Source organism: Mesoplodon bidens (assembly GCF_964165515.1).
Source record: "Mesoplodon bidens genome assembly, chromosome: 11".
NCBI classification, from domain to species: Eukaryota; Metazoa; Chordata; class Mammalia; order Artiodactyla; family Ziphiidae; genus Mesoplodon; species Mesoplodon bidens.
The window spans coordinates 82,045,294-82,065,698 of NC_138167.1; the positions used below are offsets into that span (position 1 = coordinate 82,045,294).

General features: G+C 40.0%; 1 protein-coding gene across 1 annotated transcript in view; it reads right to left on the bottom strand.

Moving 5' to 3' along the window:
* The window catches only part of CFAP54 (cilia and flagella associated protein 54), a gene marked incomplete at its 5' end in the record, with an annotated part of 331,419 nt that overhangs the window by 116,766 nt on the left and 194,248 nt on the right, over window positions 1-20,405 (bottom strand). Inside the window, 3 exon segments of the mRNA XM_081249749.1 lie at window positions 7,904-7,983; window positions 10,396-10,603; window positions 15,779-15,832. Of these exon segments, the coding sequence (XP_081105875.1) occupies window positions 7,904-7,983; window positions 10,396-10,603; window positions 15,779-15,832 (342 nt within the window).

Here is a 20,405-nt window from a genome sequence, read left to right on the forward strand (position 1 = left end):
CCAGCTTCAGTCAACGACCAGCAAGCTACAGTGCAGGTCACCCTATGCCAAGCAACTAGCAAGGCAGGAACACAACCCCACCCATTAGCAGAGAGGCTACCTAAAAACATAATAAGGCCATAGGCACCCCAAAACACACCACCAGACGTGGACCTGTCCACCAGAAAGACAAGATCGAGCCTCAACCACCAGAGCACAGGAATTAGTCCCCCCCACCAGGAAGCCTACCCAACCTACTGAAACAACCTTAGCCACTGGGGTCAGACACCAAAAACAACGGGAACTACGAATCTGCAGCCGGCAAAAAGGAGACCCCAAACACAGTAACATAAGCAAAATGAGAAGGCAGAAAAACACACAGCAGGTGAAGGAGCAAGATAAACACCTACCAGACCTAACAAATGAAGAGGTAATAGGCAGTCTACCTGAAAAAGAATTCAGAATAATGATAGTAAAGCTGATCCAAGATTCTATTTCCATGATCCATAATCTTGGAAATAGAATAGACAACATGCAAGAAACAGTTAACAAGGACCTAGAAGAACTAAAGATGAATCAAGCATCGATTAAAAACACAATAAATGAAATGAAAAATACTCTAGATGGGATCAATAGCAGAATAACTGAGGCAGAAGAACGGATAAGTGAGGTGGAAGATAAAATAGTGGAAATAACTGATGCAGAGCAAAATAAAGAAAAAAGAATGAAAAGAACAGAGGAGAGTCTCAGAGATCTCTGGGACAACATTAAACGCACCAACATTCGAATTATAGGGGTTCCAGAAGAAGAAGAGAAAAAGAAAGGGACTGAGAAAATATTTGAAGAGATTATAGTTGAAAACTTCCCTAATTTGGGAAAGGAAATAGTTAATCAAGTCCAGGAGGCACAGAGAGTCCCATACAGAATAAATCCAAGGAGAAATACACCAAGACACATATTAATCAAACTGTCAAAAATTAAACACAAAGAAATCATATTAAAAGCAGCAAGGCAAAAACAACAAATAACACACAAGGGAATCCCCATAAGGTTAACAGCTGATCTCTCAGCAGAAACCCTACAAGCCAGAAGGGAGTGGCAGGACATAATTAAAGTGATGAAGGAGAGAAACCTGCAACCTAGATTACTCTACCCAGCAAGGATCTCATTCAGATTTGATGGAGAAATTAAAACCTTTACAGACAAGCAAAAGCTGAGAGAGTTCAGCACCACCAAACCAGCTTTACAACAAATGCTAAAGGAACTTCTCTAGGCAAGAAACACAACAGAAGGAATATACCTACAATAACGAACCCAAAGCAATTAAGGAAATGGGAATAGGAACATACATATCAATAATTACCTTAAATGTAAATGGACTAAATGCTCCCACCAAAAGACACAGAGTGGCTGAATGGATACAAAAACAAGACCCATATATATGCTGTCTACAAGAGACCCACTTCAGACCTAGAGACACATACAGATTGAAAGTAAAGGGATGGAAAAAGATATTCCATGCAAATGGAAATCAAAAGAAAGCTGGAGTAGCAATTCTTATATCAGACAAAATAGACTTTAAAATAAAGACTATTAGAAGAGACAAGGAAGGACACTACATAACGATAAAGGGATCGATCCAAGAAGAAGATATAACAATTGTAAATATTTATGCACCCAACATAGGAGCACCTCAATACATAAGGCAAATACTAACAGCCATAAAAGGGGAAATCGACAGTAACACACTCATAGTAGGGGACTTTAACACCCCACTTTCACCAATGGACAGATCATCCAAAATGAAAATAAATAAGGAAACACAAGCTTTAAATGATACATTAAACGAGATGGACTTAGTTGATATTTATAGGACATTCCATCCAAAAACAACAGAATACACATTTTTCTCAAGTGCTCATGGAACATTCTCCAGGATAGATCATATCTTGGGTCACAAATCAAGCCTCGGTAATTTTAAGAAAATTGAAATTGTATCAAGTATCTTCTCCGACCACAATGCTATGAGACTAGACATCAATTACAGGAAAAGATGTGTAAAAAATACAAACACATGGAGGCTAAACAATACACTACTCAATAACGAAGTGATCACTGAAGAAATCAAAGAGGAAATTAAAAAATACCTAGAAACAAATGACAATGGAGACACGACGACCCAAAACCTATGGGACGCAGCAAAAGCAGTTCTAAGGGGGAAGTTTATAGCAATACAATCCCACCTTAAGAAACAGGAAGCATTTCGAGTAAACAACCTGACCCTGCACCTAAAGCAATTAGAGAAAGAAGAACAAAAATACCCCAAAGCTAGCAGAAGGAAAGAAATCATAAAGATCAGATCAGAAATAAATGAAAAAGAAATGAAGGAAACGATAGCAAAGATCAACCAAACTAAAAGCTGGTTCTTTGAGAAGATAAACAAAATTGACAAACCATTAGCCAGACTCATCAAGAAAAAAAGGGAGAAGACTCAAATCAATAGAATTAGAAATGAAAAAGGAGAAGTAACAACTGACACTGCAGAAATACAAAAGATTATGAGAGATTACTATAAGCAACTCTATTCCAATAAAATGGACAACCTGGAAGAAATGGACACATTCTTAGAAATGCACAACCTGCCAAGACTGACTCAGGAAGAAATAGAAAATATGAATAGACCAATCACAAGCACTGAAATTGAAACTGTGATTAAAAATCTTCCATCAAACAAAAGCCCAGGACCAGATGGCTTCACAGGTGAATTCTATCAAACATTTAGAGAAGAGCTAACACCTATCCTTCTCAAACTCTTCCAAAATATAGCAGAGGGAGGAACACTCCCAAACTCATTCTACGAGGCCGACATCACCTTGATACCAAAACCAGGCAAGGATGTCACAAAGAAAGAAAACTACAGGCCAATATCACTGATGAACATAGATGCAAAAATCCTCAACAAAATACTAGCAAACAGAATCCAACAGCACATTAAAAGGATCATACACCATGATCAAGTGGGGTTTATCCCAGGAATGCAAGGATTCTTCAATATACGCAAATCAATCAATGTAATACACCATATTAACAAGTTGAAGGAGAAAAACCATATGATCATCTCAATAGATGCAGAGAAAGCTTTCGACAAAATTCAACACCCATTTATGATAAAAACCCTGCAGAAAGTAGGTATAGAGGGATCTTTCCTCAACATAATAAAGGCCATATATGACAAACCCACAGCCAACATTGTCCTCAATGGTGAAAAACTGAAACCATTTCCACTAAGATCAGGAACAAGACAAGGCTGCCCACTCTCACCACTCTTATTCAACATAGTTTTGGAAGTTTTAGCCACAGCAATCAGAGAAGAAAAGGAAATAAAAGGAATCCAAATTGGAAAAGAAGAAGTAAAGCTGTCACTGTTTGCAGATGACATGATACTATACATAGAGAATCCTAAAGATGCTACCGAAAAACTACTAGAGCTAATCAATGAATTTGGTAAAGTAGCAGGATATAAAATTAATGTACAGAAATCTCTGGCATTCCTATACACTAATGATGAAAAATCTGAAAATGAAATCAAGAAAACACTCCCATTTACCATCGCAACAAAAAGAATAAAATATCTAGGAATAAACCTACCTAAGGAGACAAAAGACCTGTATGCAGAAAACTATAAGACACTGATGAAAGAAATTAAAGATGATACAAATAGATGGAGAGATATACCATGCTCCTGGATTGGAAGAATCAATATTGTGAAAATGACTCTACTACCGAAAGCAATCTACAGATTCAATGCAATCCCTATCAAACTACCAATGGCATTTTTCACAGAACTAGAACAAAAAATTTCAAAATTTGTTTGGAAAAACAAAAGGCCCCGAATAGCTAAAGCAATCTTGAGAACGAAAAGCGGAGCTGGAGGAATCAGGCTCCCTGACTTCAGACTATACTACAAAGCTACAGTAATTAAGACAGTCTGGTACTGGCATAAAAACAGAAAGATAGATCAGTGGATCAGGATAGAAAGCCCAGAGATAAACCCACGCACATACGGCCAACTTATCTTTGATAAAGGAGGCAGGAATGTACAGTGGAGAAAGGACAGCCTCTTCAATAAGTGGTGCTGGGAAAACTGGACAGGGACATGTAAAAGTTTGAGATTAGATCATTCCCTAGCACCATACACAAAAATAAGCTCAAAATGGATTAAAGACTTAAATGTAAGGCCAGAAACTATCAAACTCTTAGAGGAAAACATAGGTAGAACACTCTATGACATAAATCACAGCAAGATCCTTTTGGACCCACCTCCTAGAGAAATGGAAATAAAAACAAAGATAAACAAATGGGACCTAATGAAACTTCAAAGCTTTTGCACAGCAAAGGAAACCATAAAGAAGACCAAAAGACAACCCTCAGAATGGGAGAAAATATTTGCAAATGAAGCAACTGACAAAGGATTAATCTCCAAAATTTATAAACAGCTCATGCAGCTCAATAGCAAAAAAACAGACAACCCAATCCAAAAATGGGCAGAAGACTTAAATAGGCATTTCTCCAAAGAAGATATACAGACTGCCAACAAACACATGAAAGAATGCTCAACATCATTAATCATTAGAGAAATGCAAATCAAAACTACAATGAGATATCATCTCACACCAGTCAGAATGGCCATCATCAAGGAATCTAGAAACAATAAATGCTGGAGAGGGTGTGGAGAAAAGGGAACACTCTTGCACTGCTGGTGGGAATGTGAATTGGTACAGCCACTATGGAGAACGGTATGGAGGTTCCTTAAAAAACTACAAATAGAACTACCATATGACCCAGCAATCCCACTACTGGGCATATACCCTGAGAAAACCATAATTCCAAAAGAGACATGTACCAAAATGTTCATTGCAGCTCTATTCACAATAGCCCGGAGCTGGAAACAACCTAAGTGTCCATCATCGGATGAATGGATAAAGAAGATGTGGCACATATATACAATGGAATATTACTCAGCCATAAAAAGAAACGAAACTGAGCTATTTGTAATGAGGTGGATAGACCTAGAGTCTGTCATACAGAGTGAAGTTAGTCAGAAAGAGAAAGACAAATACCGTATGCTAACACATATATACGGAATTTAAAAAAAAAATGTCATGAAGAACCTAGGGGCAAAACGAGAATAAAGACACAGACCTACTTGAGAATGGACTTGAGGATATGGGGAGGGGGAAGGGTAAGCTGTGACAAAGCGAAAGAGAGGCATGGACATATATACACTACCAAACGTAAGGTAGATAGATAGTGGGAAGCAGCCGCAGAGCACAGGGAGATCAGCTCGGTGCTTTGTGACCGCCTGGAGGGGTGGGATGGGAAGGGTGGGAGGGAGGGAGATGCATGAGGGAAGGGATGTGGGAACAGATGTATATGTATGACTGATTCACTTTGTTATAAAGCAGAAACTAATTAAAAAAAAAAAAAAAGAGAAATCTAGAAACAATAAATGCTGGAGAGGGTGTGGAGAAAAGGGAACACTCTTGCACTGCTGGTGGGAATGTGAATTGGTACAGCCACTATGGAGAACGGTATGGAGGTTCCTTAAAAAACTACAAATAGAACTACCATATGACCCAGCAATCCCACTACTGGGCATATACCCTGAGAAAACCATAATTCAAAAAGAGACATGTACCAAAATGTTCATTGCAGCTCTATTCACAATAGCCCGGAGCTGGAAACAACCTAAGTGTCCATCATCGGATGAATGGATAAAGAAGATGTGGCACATATATACAATGGAATATTACTCAGCCATAAAAAGAAACGAAACTGAGCTATTTGTAATGAGGTGGATAGACCTAGAGTCTGTCATACAGAGTGAAGTTAGTCAGAAAGAGAAAGACAAATACCGTATGCTAACACATATATACGGAATTTAAAAAAAAAATGTCATGAAGAACCTAGGGGCAAAACGGGAATGAAGACGCAGACCTACTTGAGAATGGACTTGAGGATATGGGGAGGGGGAAGGGTGGGCTGTGACAAGGCGAAAGAGAGGCATGGACATATATACACTACCAAACGTCAGGTAGATAGATAGTGGGAAGCAGCCGCAGAGCACAGGGAGATCAGCTCGGTGCTTTGTGACCGCCTGGAGGGGTGGGATGGGGAGGGTGGGAGGGAGGGAGATGCATGAGGGAAGGGATGTGGGAACAGATGTATATGTATGACTGATTCACTTTGTTATAAAGCAGAAACTAATTAAAAAAATGAATAAATAAACTTAAAAAAAAATGGATAACCAGTGGACCTACTATATAGCACAGGGGACTCTGCTCAATGTTATGTGGCAGCCTGGATGGGAGGGGAGTTTGGGGGAGAATGGGTACATGCATATGTATAGCCGAGTCCCTTTGCTGTGCATCTGAAACTATCACAACATTGTTAATCGGCTATACTCCAATATAAAATAAAAAGTAAAAAAAAAAAAAAAAAAAAAAAAAAAAAAAAAGAGTAAGTGTATAGGACAGTGACCCTTTATTGCATGCACAGCTGATGCCCATACTTGCTTATTTATAGTAGCTGTGTTCTAGAAAGTTGCTGCAAACACTGAGTCAGCTAATACTGAAGCATTGCTACTAGGGAAATACAGGGATAGGTTCCTACGAGCCTCTGGTCACACCATTTTTGTCAGCTGATCAGTACATAACCTTGTTTAATGTGTGTTTATGTTTAAAGACACGTTATTGAATATACAGTGTAGATTCATTACCCTTGAACTCACGGCCAATAACTCTACAACTCATGCCTGATTGAAGTTGTCTAACACACATATTTTCTCCAAAAGGCACATCACAGACTCGTTGCACTTAGGATCACTAGACAGCTCTTCAGCACTATGCATTAGGGGCCATTTCAAATAGTGAAAAGATCAACAAAACAAAAGACCCCACAAAAATGCAAAAAGCTTGGCAATAAATGAAAAGGACACTTGTTTATAGTATGAACGTGGAAAGAAAAAGTCAGCATTGCCTTGTTCAGCTCAGCTGGGAATGTGCATATCAGGCAACTCAAAGTTTGCTATGCTCTGTGCCTGTCCCCAAATGACCACCAAAGAGCAAAGAGTATTGATTTGGGAGTTACAATTAAATTTTAGCAGATAAGCAAGTGAGCAAATACTGAATCTGTGAATAATGATGAGGATCAACTGTATTTCAAATTAAACTACGGTCACCTAACTGGTAATGTAAAGATAATGAGATTTTACAGTTGACAATCAATACTAAATAGCAATAGCAATACTAAATAGCAACATAGCAAAAAAGAAAGGGACCAACCAATCTTTCAAGGAACAGGCCTCTAAAACTTTGTTTGTATAGAGCAGTAAATACTATATAAGGACTAGGGTAATTTAGTAGAATGGTTAAGAACGTGATCTGTATTTTATTAGTTGTACGGCATTAGTGAATTTCTTACTGTCTAAGCCTCAGTTTATTCATGGTTCAGCACAATACAGTTCAAAAATGATTAATATGTACATCACAGGGTTGTGAGAATTAAATAATCACGCAAAGTGCCTGTCACATCATAAGCACTGAATAAGTGGCACTGCTGTGGTTCCTGTTGTTATCACTATTATTAGTAGGAAACACCAAACAGGGCATGGAATGCTCCAATCCCATCAGATAATAAATCTTATTTCCCATGGCAACTTAATCGAGTTAAAAGGTCAAAGTCTGACACCTCTCGGCATCTGCTTTTCTCATGGGGAGTAGACGCCATCCCTGGCCCCAACCCATGCTTAGGCAAGAAAAACTACGTGAGTAAGCACAGTCCTGAAAGTTGACCTGTCCAGGGCCTAACAGTGGGCTTTCTGGTAATGGTTTCACTATGATTTGAAAAATTTTTTTAAACTTACCTTTAGTGTGCTAAGTGCGAAGTCCTCTTTCATTTTTGTAAGCTGACAAAGTAAGCCTCCCTCATCCTTTAAACACACCTCTATAAGACACAACATTTTGGAAGAACTAAGGATATCTGTGGTTAGCTTAAATATTAATTCTAATTTACAAAACTCACCATTAGTTGGGAAATTTAATGTTTAAAACACAACCACAATGATAATTAGAAACACAGTGCTATATCAAATGGTCCCTAAATATCAGACATTAGAAGAGTGAGGCTGATTCTTAAATTCTGAAAGGATCTTTTCGGTGCTTGGTGATGCCATTCAAGTTATCGGCTACTGATATAAAATAGTGGTTCCTCACCTGGGATCCCAGGACCCCTTAAGGTCCTCAAAGAATTGGGTCGGCCAGAAAGTTCGTTCAGGTTTTTCTTAAGCTGTTAGGAAAAACCCGAACGAAGTTTTTGGCCAATCCAATATTTGGGGTTTTCCAGATATTTATAATATCTTGATAAGATCTCCTTGGAAGTGTCAGTTCTGCTGATTTGCTCCAAGACCTCCTTGGAAGTGTCAGTTCATGCCCCTCACTCTAAGAGCAGACAGTGAGACCATTTGGAACAGCTCAAACTACAATCCTCAAATATCTCAAAATTCCTACCCACAATCCAAAGCTGGCCCTCATTCTGAGCAAGGGAGCATTGACAGAATTAGATCACAAACTTTGCCTGCTGTAGTAAGCCTGGCTTCTAGACTACAGGAGGGAGAAAACCTACAAGTCATTATTCGACTAGGAATTCATGCACAAATTACCCACCTAAAGAGACTAAGTTTGTCAAGTGGAAGAGGGAGTCCAGAATAACATGGAACTGAACACACCTGACTTCCTTCCTTCTTCCAACTTCAATTTGCCTGGCTCTTCTCCTAAATTAGGAGACTCTGGAGCTAGAGGGTCAGCTGAGTATGAGGGAGGGCCCAGAAGAAAGATCTGGGACTAGGTCTTCTCCCCTAAGGGAAAGTGAGAGACAGGCAAGGATACAAATGGAGGAATGCTAGGATGAGTACCAGAACATGAGAAATCCTGGCAAGAGGTTGATCCACCTCTTTCTCCTGCTCTCTCTGCCTCCTGCGTGACCCCCACCCGTGTGGTCCTCCCATGTTGTAGCATGCCCCCCCTCTTGGGAGCTGTAAATAACAAACTCTGTTTTCAATGGCAGCCATCTCCTGATCTGTTGGCCTCACCACACCTGAATAATAATAAAACTTACACTTTAAAACAGAGGCCAATATTATTCTGATACCAAAACTAGACAAAGACACCATAAGAAAAATACACAATACGTGTTATGAATATGGATGCAAAAATCTTCAACAAAATCCTAGCAAACAATCCAGCAACATATAAAAAGAATTATACACCATGACCAAGTGGGATTTATCCCAAGAAAGCAAGGTTGGTTAAACACTCAAAAATCAACTAATATAATACATGCCTACAGATAGAATAAAAAACAAAAACCATATAATCATCTTAATAGACACAGGAAAAGCATTTAATAAAATCCAACACCTTTTCATGATAAAATCACTCAACAACCTAGGAATAGAAGAGAAATTCTTCTAGCTGATAAAGGACATCTATGAAAAACCCACAGTTCACATCATAATTAGTGGTAAAAAAAAAACAACAAAAAAACAACAAAAAAACTATTTTTAAGGCAACATTAATTCATTTGAAAAATATGTATATAGTTTTATATGTATATATGGGCCATAAGTCCCATCCATGGGTATCTTATCCTATAGAAATATACACTACAGTATGGATATGTAGTGCTTCCGCACTGTTCCCTAGAAACAAAGTGAATGCACAACAGGGGAATGGCTGAATAAACCATGGGCTGTTCACAGCATAAAACACCACACAGCCAGTTTAGGGGACCAAAGCAAAGCAGCTGACTTGAAGTGGCTTAGCAAAGTTTTTTACAGAAGAAATGCAAGAGGCAGAAAAATGTAAAATACATAATTTCTTAAATAAATGACAAATCCTATTTTGTATGTGCAGCTGACCCTTGATCAACATGGGGGTTAGGGACACTGACCCTCCATGCAGGTGAAAATCCATGTATAATTTATAGTTGGTGCTTGGTATAGATGGTCCTCTGTATCCACAGTTCAGCATCTGCAGATTCAACCAACCACAGATTGTGCGGTACTGTAATATTCACTATGGAAAACTATTGGTGTATAAGCGGACCTGTGCAATTCAAACCTGTGTTGTTCAAGGGTCAACTGTAAAAAAGTGGACAAATATGCAGATATATTGGTGGATATGGATAGGCAGGTACCTAGACATAAGCACATATGTGTGTCATTAAGTGAGCTCAGAGAAAACCATGAAAGAATATCTACTAGAATGTTTATACGGATTATTGGGGGTAGAGTGGGGAATAGGTGGGGAAAGGGAATAGAAAGAGAAATAAGCAAAAAAAAATAGAACAAAAGATTACCTTTCAAGTTTGGGAGGTTTGGTCTGTTTTTCTCATCAATAAGTCCATGGCAGGCTGGTTTCATTATATGTTCTGGGACACAATTTATTGTTGCAGCCACATTTGCTAAAAAGTATGCTTTAACAAAGGCAAACTTATTTAAGAGATGTTGCTGACCGACTGTAACCAGAATTAGAGGCAAGCCTTTGTTTATTAAATCATCAAGTGCCTAAAAAAAATTTAAGAAAAAGACAAAGTAGTAAAATACTGTTTTCAGATATTATTAGCTTCAGTCTCCTTCTGCAGTCCTCATTTGGTGCAGGATGAAGGAATTTGGGGCTAGACATGAGGGAACATAATTGGCAGGTCCATTGAGAGAGGCGTCACAACGATGCCAGCAGGTCCACAGTGCTCCTGCTATTTCCCACCAGTTGGTTACCTGCCCCATGAGGCCAGCCCTGCCACACACACAGAGTGAACCCAGTGCCGACAGCGAGGAGGGGACACCTTATCAAAATGGAGCAACTGAAAAAGCTCATCAGCCATGCATGCTGGCCGCTCTGCTTTAGCTCGAGTGAATTAGAGCTCGCAGGATGGGAAAAAGGGGAAGGACGGGAGGATAAGCAAACCCCTTCCCAACTTAGAATCTGTGTCAATCATGAGAATCCCCACCTTGAGGACTCCCTCAACTTCCTGGTCCCCTCCCTTGCACGCACACTTCCTTGGCAATCATGCTAAGTGGCACCACTTTAAGTTCCTGACCAAACCTCAGTGCCACCTGGTCATCATCCTACATTTTCCCAGTCCGTTCACTCTTGCTGTCTCCTCGACAACCATTTCATGCTCTTCTTGTTTTTAAATTCCAACTCTCCCCAATGCCCCTCCCAGCTAGTAACCTTGCTTCCTATACTTAAATGAGAACACTGAAGCAGTCTGAGTAGTGTCCACAGACCTCACAGCTCCACCTCTCCCACCTCTCCAAGCATCTGCCTCACTGCCCTGCCTTCCCTCCTGCTTCCTAAGGCTGGTGCCACCACTTAGGCCATCAGCCCTGTCCTCACTGCTGTACTCAGCCATTCTCTCCTACATCGTAAGTGTTCCCTTTCTAAAAAATACCATATGATATCACTTACATGTGGAATCTAAAGTATGACACAAATGAACTTATCTATGAAACAGAAACAGACTCACAGACACAGAGAACAGACGTGTGGTTCACCAAGGGGAGAAGGTGGGGGAGGGACGCACTGGGAGTTTGGGGTTAGCAGACATAAACTATTATATATGGAATGGATAAACAACAAAGTCCTATTGTATAGCACAGAGAACTAAATTCAGTATCCTATGATAAACCATAATGCAAAAGAATATGAAAAAGAATGTATATATATACATATGTATAACAATCATTTTGCTGTACAGCAGAAATTAACACAAAATTGTAAATCACCTATACTTCAATTTAAAAAAGTGTTCCCGGGCTTCCCTGGTGGCGCAGTGGTTGAGAGTCCGCCTGCCGATGCAGGGGACACAAGTTCGTGCCCCGGTCCGGGAAGATCCCACATGCCGCGGAGCGGCTGGGCCCGTGAGCCATGGCCGCTGAGCCTGTGCATCCGGAGCCTGTGCTCCGCAAGGGGAGAGGCCACAACAGTGAGAGGCCCGCGTACAAAAAAAAAAAAAAAAAAAAAAAAGTGTTCCCTTTCTACAGAGACATTCCCATCAGCACACAGCCATGCTGTCTTCACCTCCATTTTAAAAACCAAAAACTCTCTATACCCTGACTACCTCCTCCAGTTACTACCCTAATTCTCACTTCCCCTAACAGCAACAACCTACAAGGTTGTCAATATTCCAATCTCTCTCCTTTCATTTGCTTTTAAACCTACTCCATCCTTACATTGAAACCCTTTGGTCAAGGTCACCAAGGGCCTACACTTGGCTAAATCTAATGGTTAATTCTTAGTCTTTGTATGCCATGTTAATCTAAGACACCATTATTTTATATGCCAATTAAACTTTCACATGCCCACAATTGTAAAATGCATTCTGATTGCAGAGCTATTAAATGTTTTAAAAAATGCATGTTTAAGACTTTGTGAATTATGGTAGTGCATTTCTCAGCAAAATTTGACACTATTAATCATTCCCTCTTCTGAAAATGCTTCTTCTCTTGGTTTTCAAGCCACCACACTCCCTTGGTTTCTTCCTTATTATATACACTACTCTTTTTCCGTCTTCTTTGCTGGTTCCTCCTCTTTTCCTATACCTCTAAATATTGGAGTGTCCCAGGGCTCCATCCTCTTCCATCCCCTCATTCTCTCCCCTTCAATGATCTTAATCAGGCTCATGGTTTTAATCTCATCTAAATGCTGATTAAATCCCAAGTTTTTGTCTCTAGCTCCAACTTCTCTTCTAACTCAAGACTCATATAATCAACTTGTGACTCAATTCTTCCACTTGGATGTCTAACAGATATCTCAAACTCAACATGTCCAAAACTGTATTCCTAGTCTCCCACACAAACACAAACACACAAACACACACACACAGTATAAGCTCTGTGAAGACTGAGAATCTGTATTATTGGTTAACTAATGTGTTTAATTGACAGTACCTGGCACACAGTAGACTCAATGGATTAGCTAAAGTGATCCCTTTAAAACACAAGTAGATCAGGCCACACCTCTGCCCTAAACCCTCCAGTGGCTCCTTCTTTTGTTCAGAGTAGGAGCCTAGGTGACAAAAGCCCTACAAGGCCCTTCTCCATCTGAGCACCCCACCACCAACCTCTCTGACCTTGTCTCCAACTGCTCTCCTATCATTCACACAACTCTAGCCACACTGGCCAAGATGTCCCTCACTAAGCTAGGCAATCCTGCCCCAGGGCCTTTGCACTCACTGTAGCCTGTTCTTAGATTATTCTTTCTCCAGACTTCACAGGACTTGCACCTTTACCTGCTTCAGGTCTGTTCACCAATGTCACCTCAGTGAGGACTAAGCTGATTGTCCCATTCAAAATTACAACCCCAGTCTAGCCCCATGTTCCCAATCTCCTTTATGAGCTGCTGGGTTCATTTTCCCCTACAGCATGGTTCACCTCCTAACATACTATATAATTTACTCATTTATAACGTGTACATATATATGTTTATTACTAGTCTTGCCCACTAAAATATAAGCTCCCTGAGGGCTTAGAACTTGTTTTGTTTATTAACTGATGTATTTATCTGACAGAACAAGAAGAGTACCTTGCACACAACAGGCTCTTATTAAATATTTGTTGAATTAATATAAAAGGCAGATGCTGGGGCTATGTATTCTAAAAAAAAAAAAAAGGTAAATTATTTGCCTTACGTGAACTAAAAAAAGAAAAACCTCATTGTTTGGGAGAGTGTGAGGCAATGCTCGCAGTGGGGAGATCTGTTGCTGTTGTTCATTCTCCTACCTTAAGCCCTTCTAAAGGGTGGAAAGCAATACCTGCAAAACAGCCAGACATGGAGCAACTCTGAGCCTGACCTGGTAACAAATGATCGTACTAAGGAAATGGTTGACATTCTCCATCTAGAAAAGAAACTTCAGACTGGTTGGGGGCGGGGTGTGTGTGTAGGAGAAGATTTCTCTTTTCTATCCACAGCAAACAGTGATTTAATGAGCCCTGACAATTACACACAAACTCTTGAGGATCAAAAGAAGATTAATTATTAATGCTATCCAACACTCCTTCCTCTCCCTCTATACAGAAAATATGAAGTGTAATCTGAAGTGTCTTAAGCAGACCAACAGTTCTGTTTTAATTAATTAGCTAATAGAAATCGGTTTTCCATTATACAGTAGTCAGTCTCTTTTTGTTTAAAAAAAAAAAAAAAAGATCAGACAAACATTCCTTTTATACCCAAGACCACTTTTATAACCAAAACCAAAAGAAGTGTTTTTAGGATGCCCTGGCATTTATGACTGGAAAGAAATAAATATTCTGAAGCATCCCAAGGTCTCAGAACACTACAATGAAAGATGAATATGTATTTGTACCTTCCTAATACCAGTTCTTTCATTCCAGGCAACTTGCTTATAAATTAAAACAAATTTTAAGGCAAAAACAATGAATCATCTGAAGCATAATTAAAAGTGAAGTTTGTAGAATAAAATTAACAATAATAGAAAAGTAGTAAGATTACATTTAATAAAAGGTAGATAAATTCCTATCAAAACTATGGAGGAAGAAAATAAAGCAATTTTGAGGAAATGTCTCTCAAAGTTATTTCATAAAAATTAATACTTTACTTAGTGAAACAGAATGCTGTTTCTGAGCATTTAAAAAAACCAAAAACTATGTGTACCTGTCTATATGCATTAACTCTCGCCTGCCTGTGTGAACCCCTTGCCCCTCTGTAACCCCCTTAACAATGGTTGCCCTACCACCCTTCACTCCAACACTTCCTAGTGGACAAACTGCTGGGACTCTAAGATTTTTTTTTTAATATTTATTTATTTATTTGGTTGCACTGGGTCTTAGTTGCAGCTCACCGGGTCCTTAGTTGCAGCAGGCAAGCTCCTTAGTTGTGGCATGCAAACTTCCAGTTGCGGCATGCATGTGGGATCTAGTTCCCTGACCAGGGATCGAACCCGGGCCCCCTGCATTGGGAGCGTGGAGTCTTATCCACTGCGCCACCAGGGAAGTCCCTAAGATTTTTTTTTTTAATGACTTGATAAAATTTAAATGCTTTTAGGTCACCAAAATTTTAAAACCCAATCATTCCATTAATGACAAGAATAAACCTATTGGGATGGGCAGTCTGGTCCTCTCTTTGTAAAAAATAGTGGGGAAATTGGAGGAATTGCTTATAAAAAATGTCATATGAAAACCTTCCTTTAGCTAATGCTATGATGGTAATCACACTGTAATATATAAACGTATCAAATCAATGCATTGTACACCTTAAACTTACACAATGTTATGTCAGTTATACCCTCCAAAAAAATTGAAAAAGAAAACCTTCCATACATTGGCTGAGAGGCAGTCTCAGACTGGGGCAATGGATCCGAGTAAAAGCAGTATTGAACAGGTGGGCTATCACAAAATCCTTTACTGATGATTAAAGTTATTAGGTAACTTAGATAGATATTAGATACTTGGCATGGCTAGATAAGCAAACTGAATATGCATGTGTAATTGAAAATTGAGGAGCAGTAACTGATATTTGCTCCATCTGAACACCAGATCAGTTTGGGTCCGACTGTATCTCTGGCCTCAATATTTGGAGATCAGACTCCATTACCAGACATAGAAGAGCATATTACACAGGAGATATTCAAAAACAAAGATTATACATACCAAAAAGATTGAAATGACTCAAAAATTATCCACACTAAATATCCAATATTTATAAAATATCATTATCCTTACCTGCATATTTTCTTTACTAGTAAGAGGTTTTCCCGAGTCAAATGATTGAAATAGCTGCCAATATACAAAATGTTAATATTAGAAACAAGAGTATTGAGTGCTCCTTTAGATGAAACTGTTAATGTGTTCTAAAACTATCTTAAATATAATTTTTATTATAAAAGTAATCCATGCTCTAGTCAGAAAAGACAAGTATAGTATAAAGAAGAAAGCAAAAATCAACGTCTTTAGGTTGTCAATGTTAATATCTAGGTGTCTTTACTACCAGTTTCTTTTTGATGTATTTTAAAATTCTGTATATGTATTTGCATTCCTTTTCACTAAATGTTACATCATAATTATTTTCCCACACCATTAAGTTATTTGTAAACCTTGTCTAATAGCTCAGTAACATTCTATCCTATGAATGTAGCATAATAACCTCTCTCCTATTGTTAGACATCTAAGAAGACCACTTCTCATCCTCACCCCACCATTCAGCCCTGGTTTAAATAATATTGGTGACTATTTTGCTGGTATTTCTAATTATCACCTTTGGATAGATTCCTGGAAGCAGAAATGCTGGGTCATAAGATAAGACTATATTGAGAAAACTGAAAAGGGGTAGCTCAATCTACCTTCCACCCATGTTGTATGAAAATGCCAGGATTACTGCACTTTCAACAGCATTGCGTATTAGCACTTAGAAATGTTTTTGCCAGTTTGAGGTAAATTGTATTACTCTTCACAAGGATGCTTTTTGTGGTTCTTCCCTTGTGAATTTCCTGTTAATATGTTTGGCTTTAAATATAATACTGAATTAGAAAACATTCAATTCATTTGTCACAGAACATTATTGTATCATTATGAGGGTGCATCTCTTCTGGTACAGCTGCCCTTTTTAAAAGGTGCCCATTCTTAGATGTCAATACTAATACCACATCCACATCCTCTTGGTCACCTGGAAGTCACCAGCATCTTCCATGAACAGGCCACTCATATGTGCGTGGTATCCTACTTCGAGCACCTGTACCTCTTTGCCTGAGGGCATTCTGTGGCCACAGGAGAGTTTCAGGAGAGGCTGAAAGTGCAAGGAGCAACCCCTACCAATGAGGGGCAAGAGACTGTCTCTCTGCAGGCCCCACCTGCCTGAGGCGGGGATCTCATTAATGCTCTATGGAGTGGTTTTCCTCCTCTCCCTGTCTGACCTTCCCACTCACTCACTGTTCTTCCTGGAATCATCTCTCAAACACACTAATTGTTCCCAAATCTTTGTCACAGGATCTGCTTTTGAGGAATCCCTAAATCAAGACATCACATATTGCTCTTATCAGAAGAAAGTGTTGGTAAGTGTTTAAAAACATTTCTTTTTTTGAAGATATTCTTTATTTCCTTTAACACATTGAAAAGTGAGTAACTGAACCCAGGGAGAGACCTTTGGTGATATAATTTGAAGAGGGTTAATGATGGGAGTTTAGATTTGGTGATGAGAGCAGAATCCCAATATGAGTATATTTTTAAAAATAGAATTTATTTAAAAGCCCGTGAAAAGTTCAATCATAGGGCTTCCCTGGTGGCGCAGTGGTTGAGAGTCCGCCTGCTGATGCAGGGGACACGGGTTCGTGCCCCGGTCTGGGAGGATCCCACATGCCGCAGAGCTGCTGGGGCCGTGAGCCATGGCCGCTGAGCCTGTGCGTCCGGAGCCTGTGCTCCGCAATGGGAGAGGCCACAAAAGTGAGAGGCCCGTGTACCGCAAAAAAAAAAAAAAAAAAAAAAAAGTTCAATCATAATCTGTAAGACTTTTCCAGTAACTGCTTTTTCAACTGAAATTTAATTCATTAATCCTGTCTTTAAATAACTAGCCTGAAGCCTAATAACGTTGGCACCTATTTTAATTATAAACCCTGAACGCACTTCCTCTTTCAATTACACTTTTTAAATTCCCAACTGAAGCTGGAAAAGCTGCAAATTAACTTTGAGAATACAAAATTTGAAGTCATAATCCATCGGGAAACAATTCGCCCACGCTTTTGTCTTACGTAAACTAGTTGATAAAAAATGAAGTTTGGAATTTACCTGTAAAAATGAGTTTCAGACCACTTGTCTATTTGAAAACGCTCTTGTTTCCTATTCTACCCAACGGGCTTCCCCTTCCTTCTTGTCTTCCGGACCCTAAATGTGGAGGGCCCCGAGTTTCAGTCCTCTGCCTTCTACTTTTCATTATCTGCCTTGGTCCCCAGCTGCTCTCCCCCAGTCCCATGACTTTAAATTTCTTTTTTTTTGTTTTTTTTGTTTTGTTTTTTGCGGTACGCGGGCCTCTCACTGTTGTGGTCTCTCCCGTTGCGAAGCACAGGCTCCGGACGCGCAGGCTCAGCAGCCATGGCTCACGGGCCCAGCCGCTCCGCGGCATGTGGGATCTTCCCGGACCGGGGCACGAACCCGTGTCCCCTGCATCGGCAGGCGGACTCTCAACCACTGCGCCACCAGGGAAGCCCCATGACTTTAAATTTCTGCCAGTGCTCCCAAATTTACCTGCAGCTTCCACCTCTCCCCTGAGTTCCAGGACATATACTCTCTGCACCTACCTGGGCTGTATCTCCACCTGCTTGTCCACTAGGAGTCTCGCACTTAACACGCTCCACCCCTGCCTTGGGGCAGCGGGACTCCCCCACTCAGTCAATGAAAACTCTTTGCTACCAGCTGCTCACCTTGAACACTGGGTAGTCAGGTCTGACTTCTTCCTCTTACATCCCACATCTCAACCATCATTGGCAAATGCTGCCAGCTCTGCTGTCGCCACGTGCCCAGAACTTTACCACTTTCCACTCCTCCCACCACTGTTACCCCGACCACTGTCACCTCTCGCTCAGGTCACTGGCAAAGCCCTTCTCCCTGGTCTCCCTATTTACACCCAAGCTCATCCACAGCCCATTCCTCAAACAGCAAGCAAAGCAGTTCTTTGAAATTTACTTCCTGTCCCATCACTCCTCTGTTCAAAGCTCTACAAGGTTTCCCATCTCATTTAGAGTAAACTCCAGTCCTCACCCAGCCCTGGGCGGACCGACATGACCTGGTTCCTGGGTCCTGCCCTCTCCTCCTGCTCCTCTCTAATCCAGCCTCATGTGGCCTTCCTGGTTTTCCTCAACCACAGCTTAAAGGCCTTTGCCCTTGCACTGCCTCCTATTTGGAAGGTTTTTCCCTCAAATCTTTCACTCCCTTATTAGAGAGACTTCCCAAACCACCCTCAATAGAACAGCTACCCACTGCTCTGGTCACTTCCTTGTCCCCTCAACTCAGCTTGATTGTCCATCAGAGCATGTCACCATCTGACATGTAGTTACGTGCTTAATGTGTTTATTATTTGTCTCCCTCACTGGACTGTCCAATAGTAACATGCCTCCAGGAAGGCAATAACTCCATTTATCTTTCTACTGCTCTATCCCCATGTCTGGACTAGTGCCTGTATTCAGTCAGCGCTCAATAAATATTTTTAAATGAATTAAAATATAATTTAAATAACAAAACGCAAACTATTTTACAACAGGGAAAGGCTGTTGCTTGAGAAGCAAGCAAGAAAATACTGCTAATTTAACCCAGGTAACAAGATGAAATAGTTTGTGCTATAGAAAATGAACCAAAAAACGTGACTGACTCCCACATAGATAGCTAGATAGATGAATATACAGTCGTCCCTTGGTAACTGTGAGGGATTGGTTTCAGGATTCCCCACCCCCCATACCAAAATCTGCAATGCTCAAGTCCCTCATATAAAATGGCACAGTATTTGCATATAACTTAGGCGCATCCTCCCATATACTTTAAATCATTTCTAGATTACTTATAATGCCTAATACAATGTAAATGCTATGTAAATACTGGCTAGCATGAAAATTTAAGTTTTGCCTTTTGGAATTCTCTGGAATTTTTTTTCCAAATATTTTCAATCCATGGTTGGTTGAAGCCACTGATGTGGAACCCACGGATACAGAGGGTCCACTGTAGATGTACAGACATACACACACTTATCCAATCGTCTACTGAACGTCCCTCTTAGGATTTTCTGTAGATAACTTGACACTTACCTCATTACGATAAATTATAACACTGTAGCAGTCATATTGAGAAAAAAGCAGCAATATTTTAGAGGTATACATTGAAGTAATGTATGCATTATATGTAAATATGTCTGCCTATGCAAGTAGTTTTCAAGACATAACTATTCCGCAGTTTCTTTTAGGTCCTCTGAATTTGACTCCCACCAGCATGTATCGTGTCTGCCAGTCTCACTGCTCACACATATGGTCTCTCCCAGGGAACTGACTTGTTGCTTCCTCCTATTTCCTTTATTGCTGGCCCTTGGATGAGGGTCCAAGCATCTGCCCCAAGCGAGATCACCCAGGGATTCCCAGATCACCACAAAAACCAAAGCAGAGGACAATAAGAGCTCACTTTGATTTAAATATAAAGGTCAGTATTCATTTTCAAGGATGCTTCAATCATGCAATTTACAAATACAAATTAAGCAAGCCAGGTAGAACTCTCTCCCAAAATCAAAAAAGACTAGACAAAATAGAGGAACATTCTCTCCTCACAAAAATCAGAAGAAATGTGAACACATGCTTAACTCTTTGGTATAAAGTATATAAAT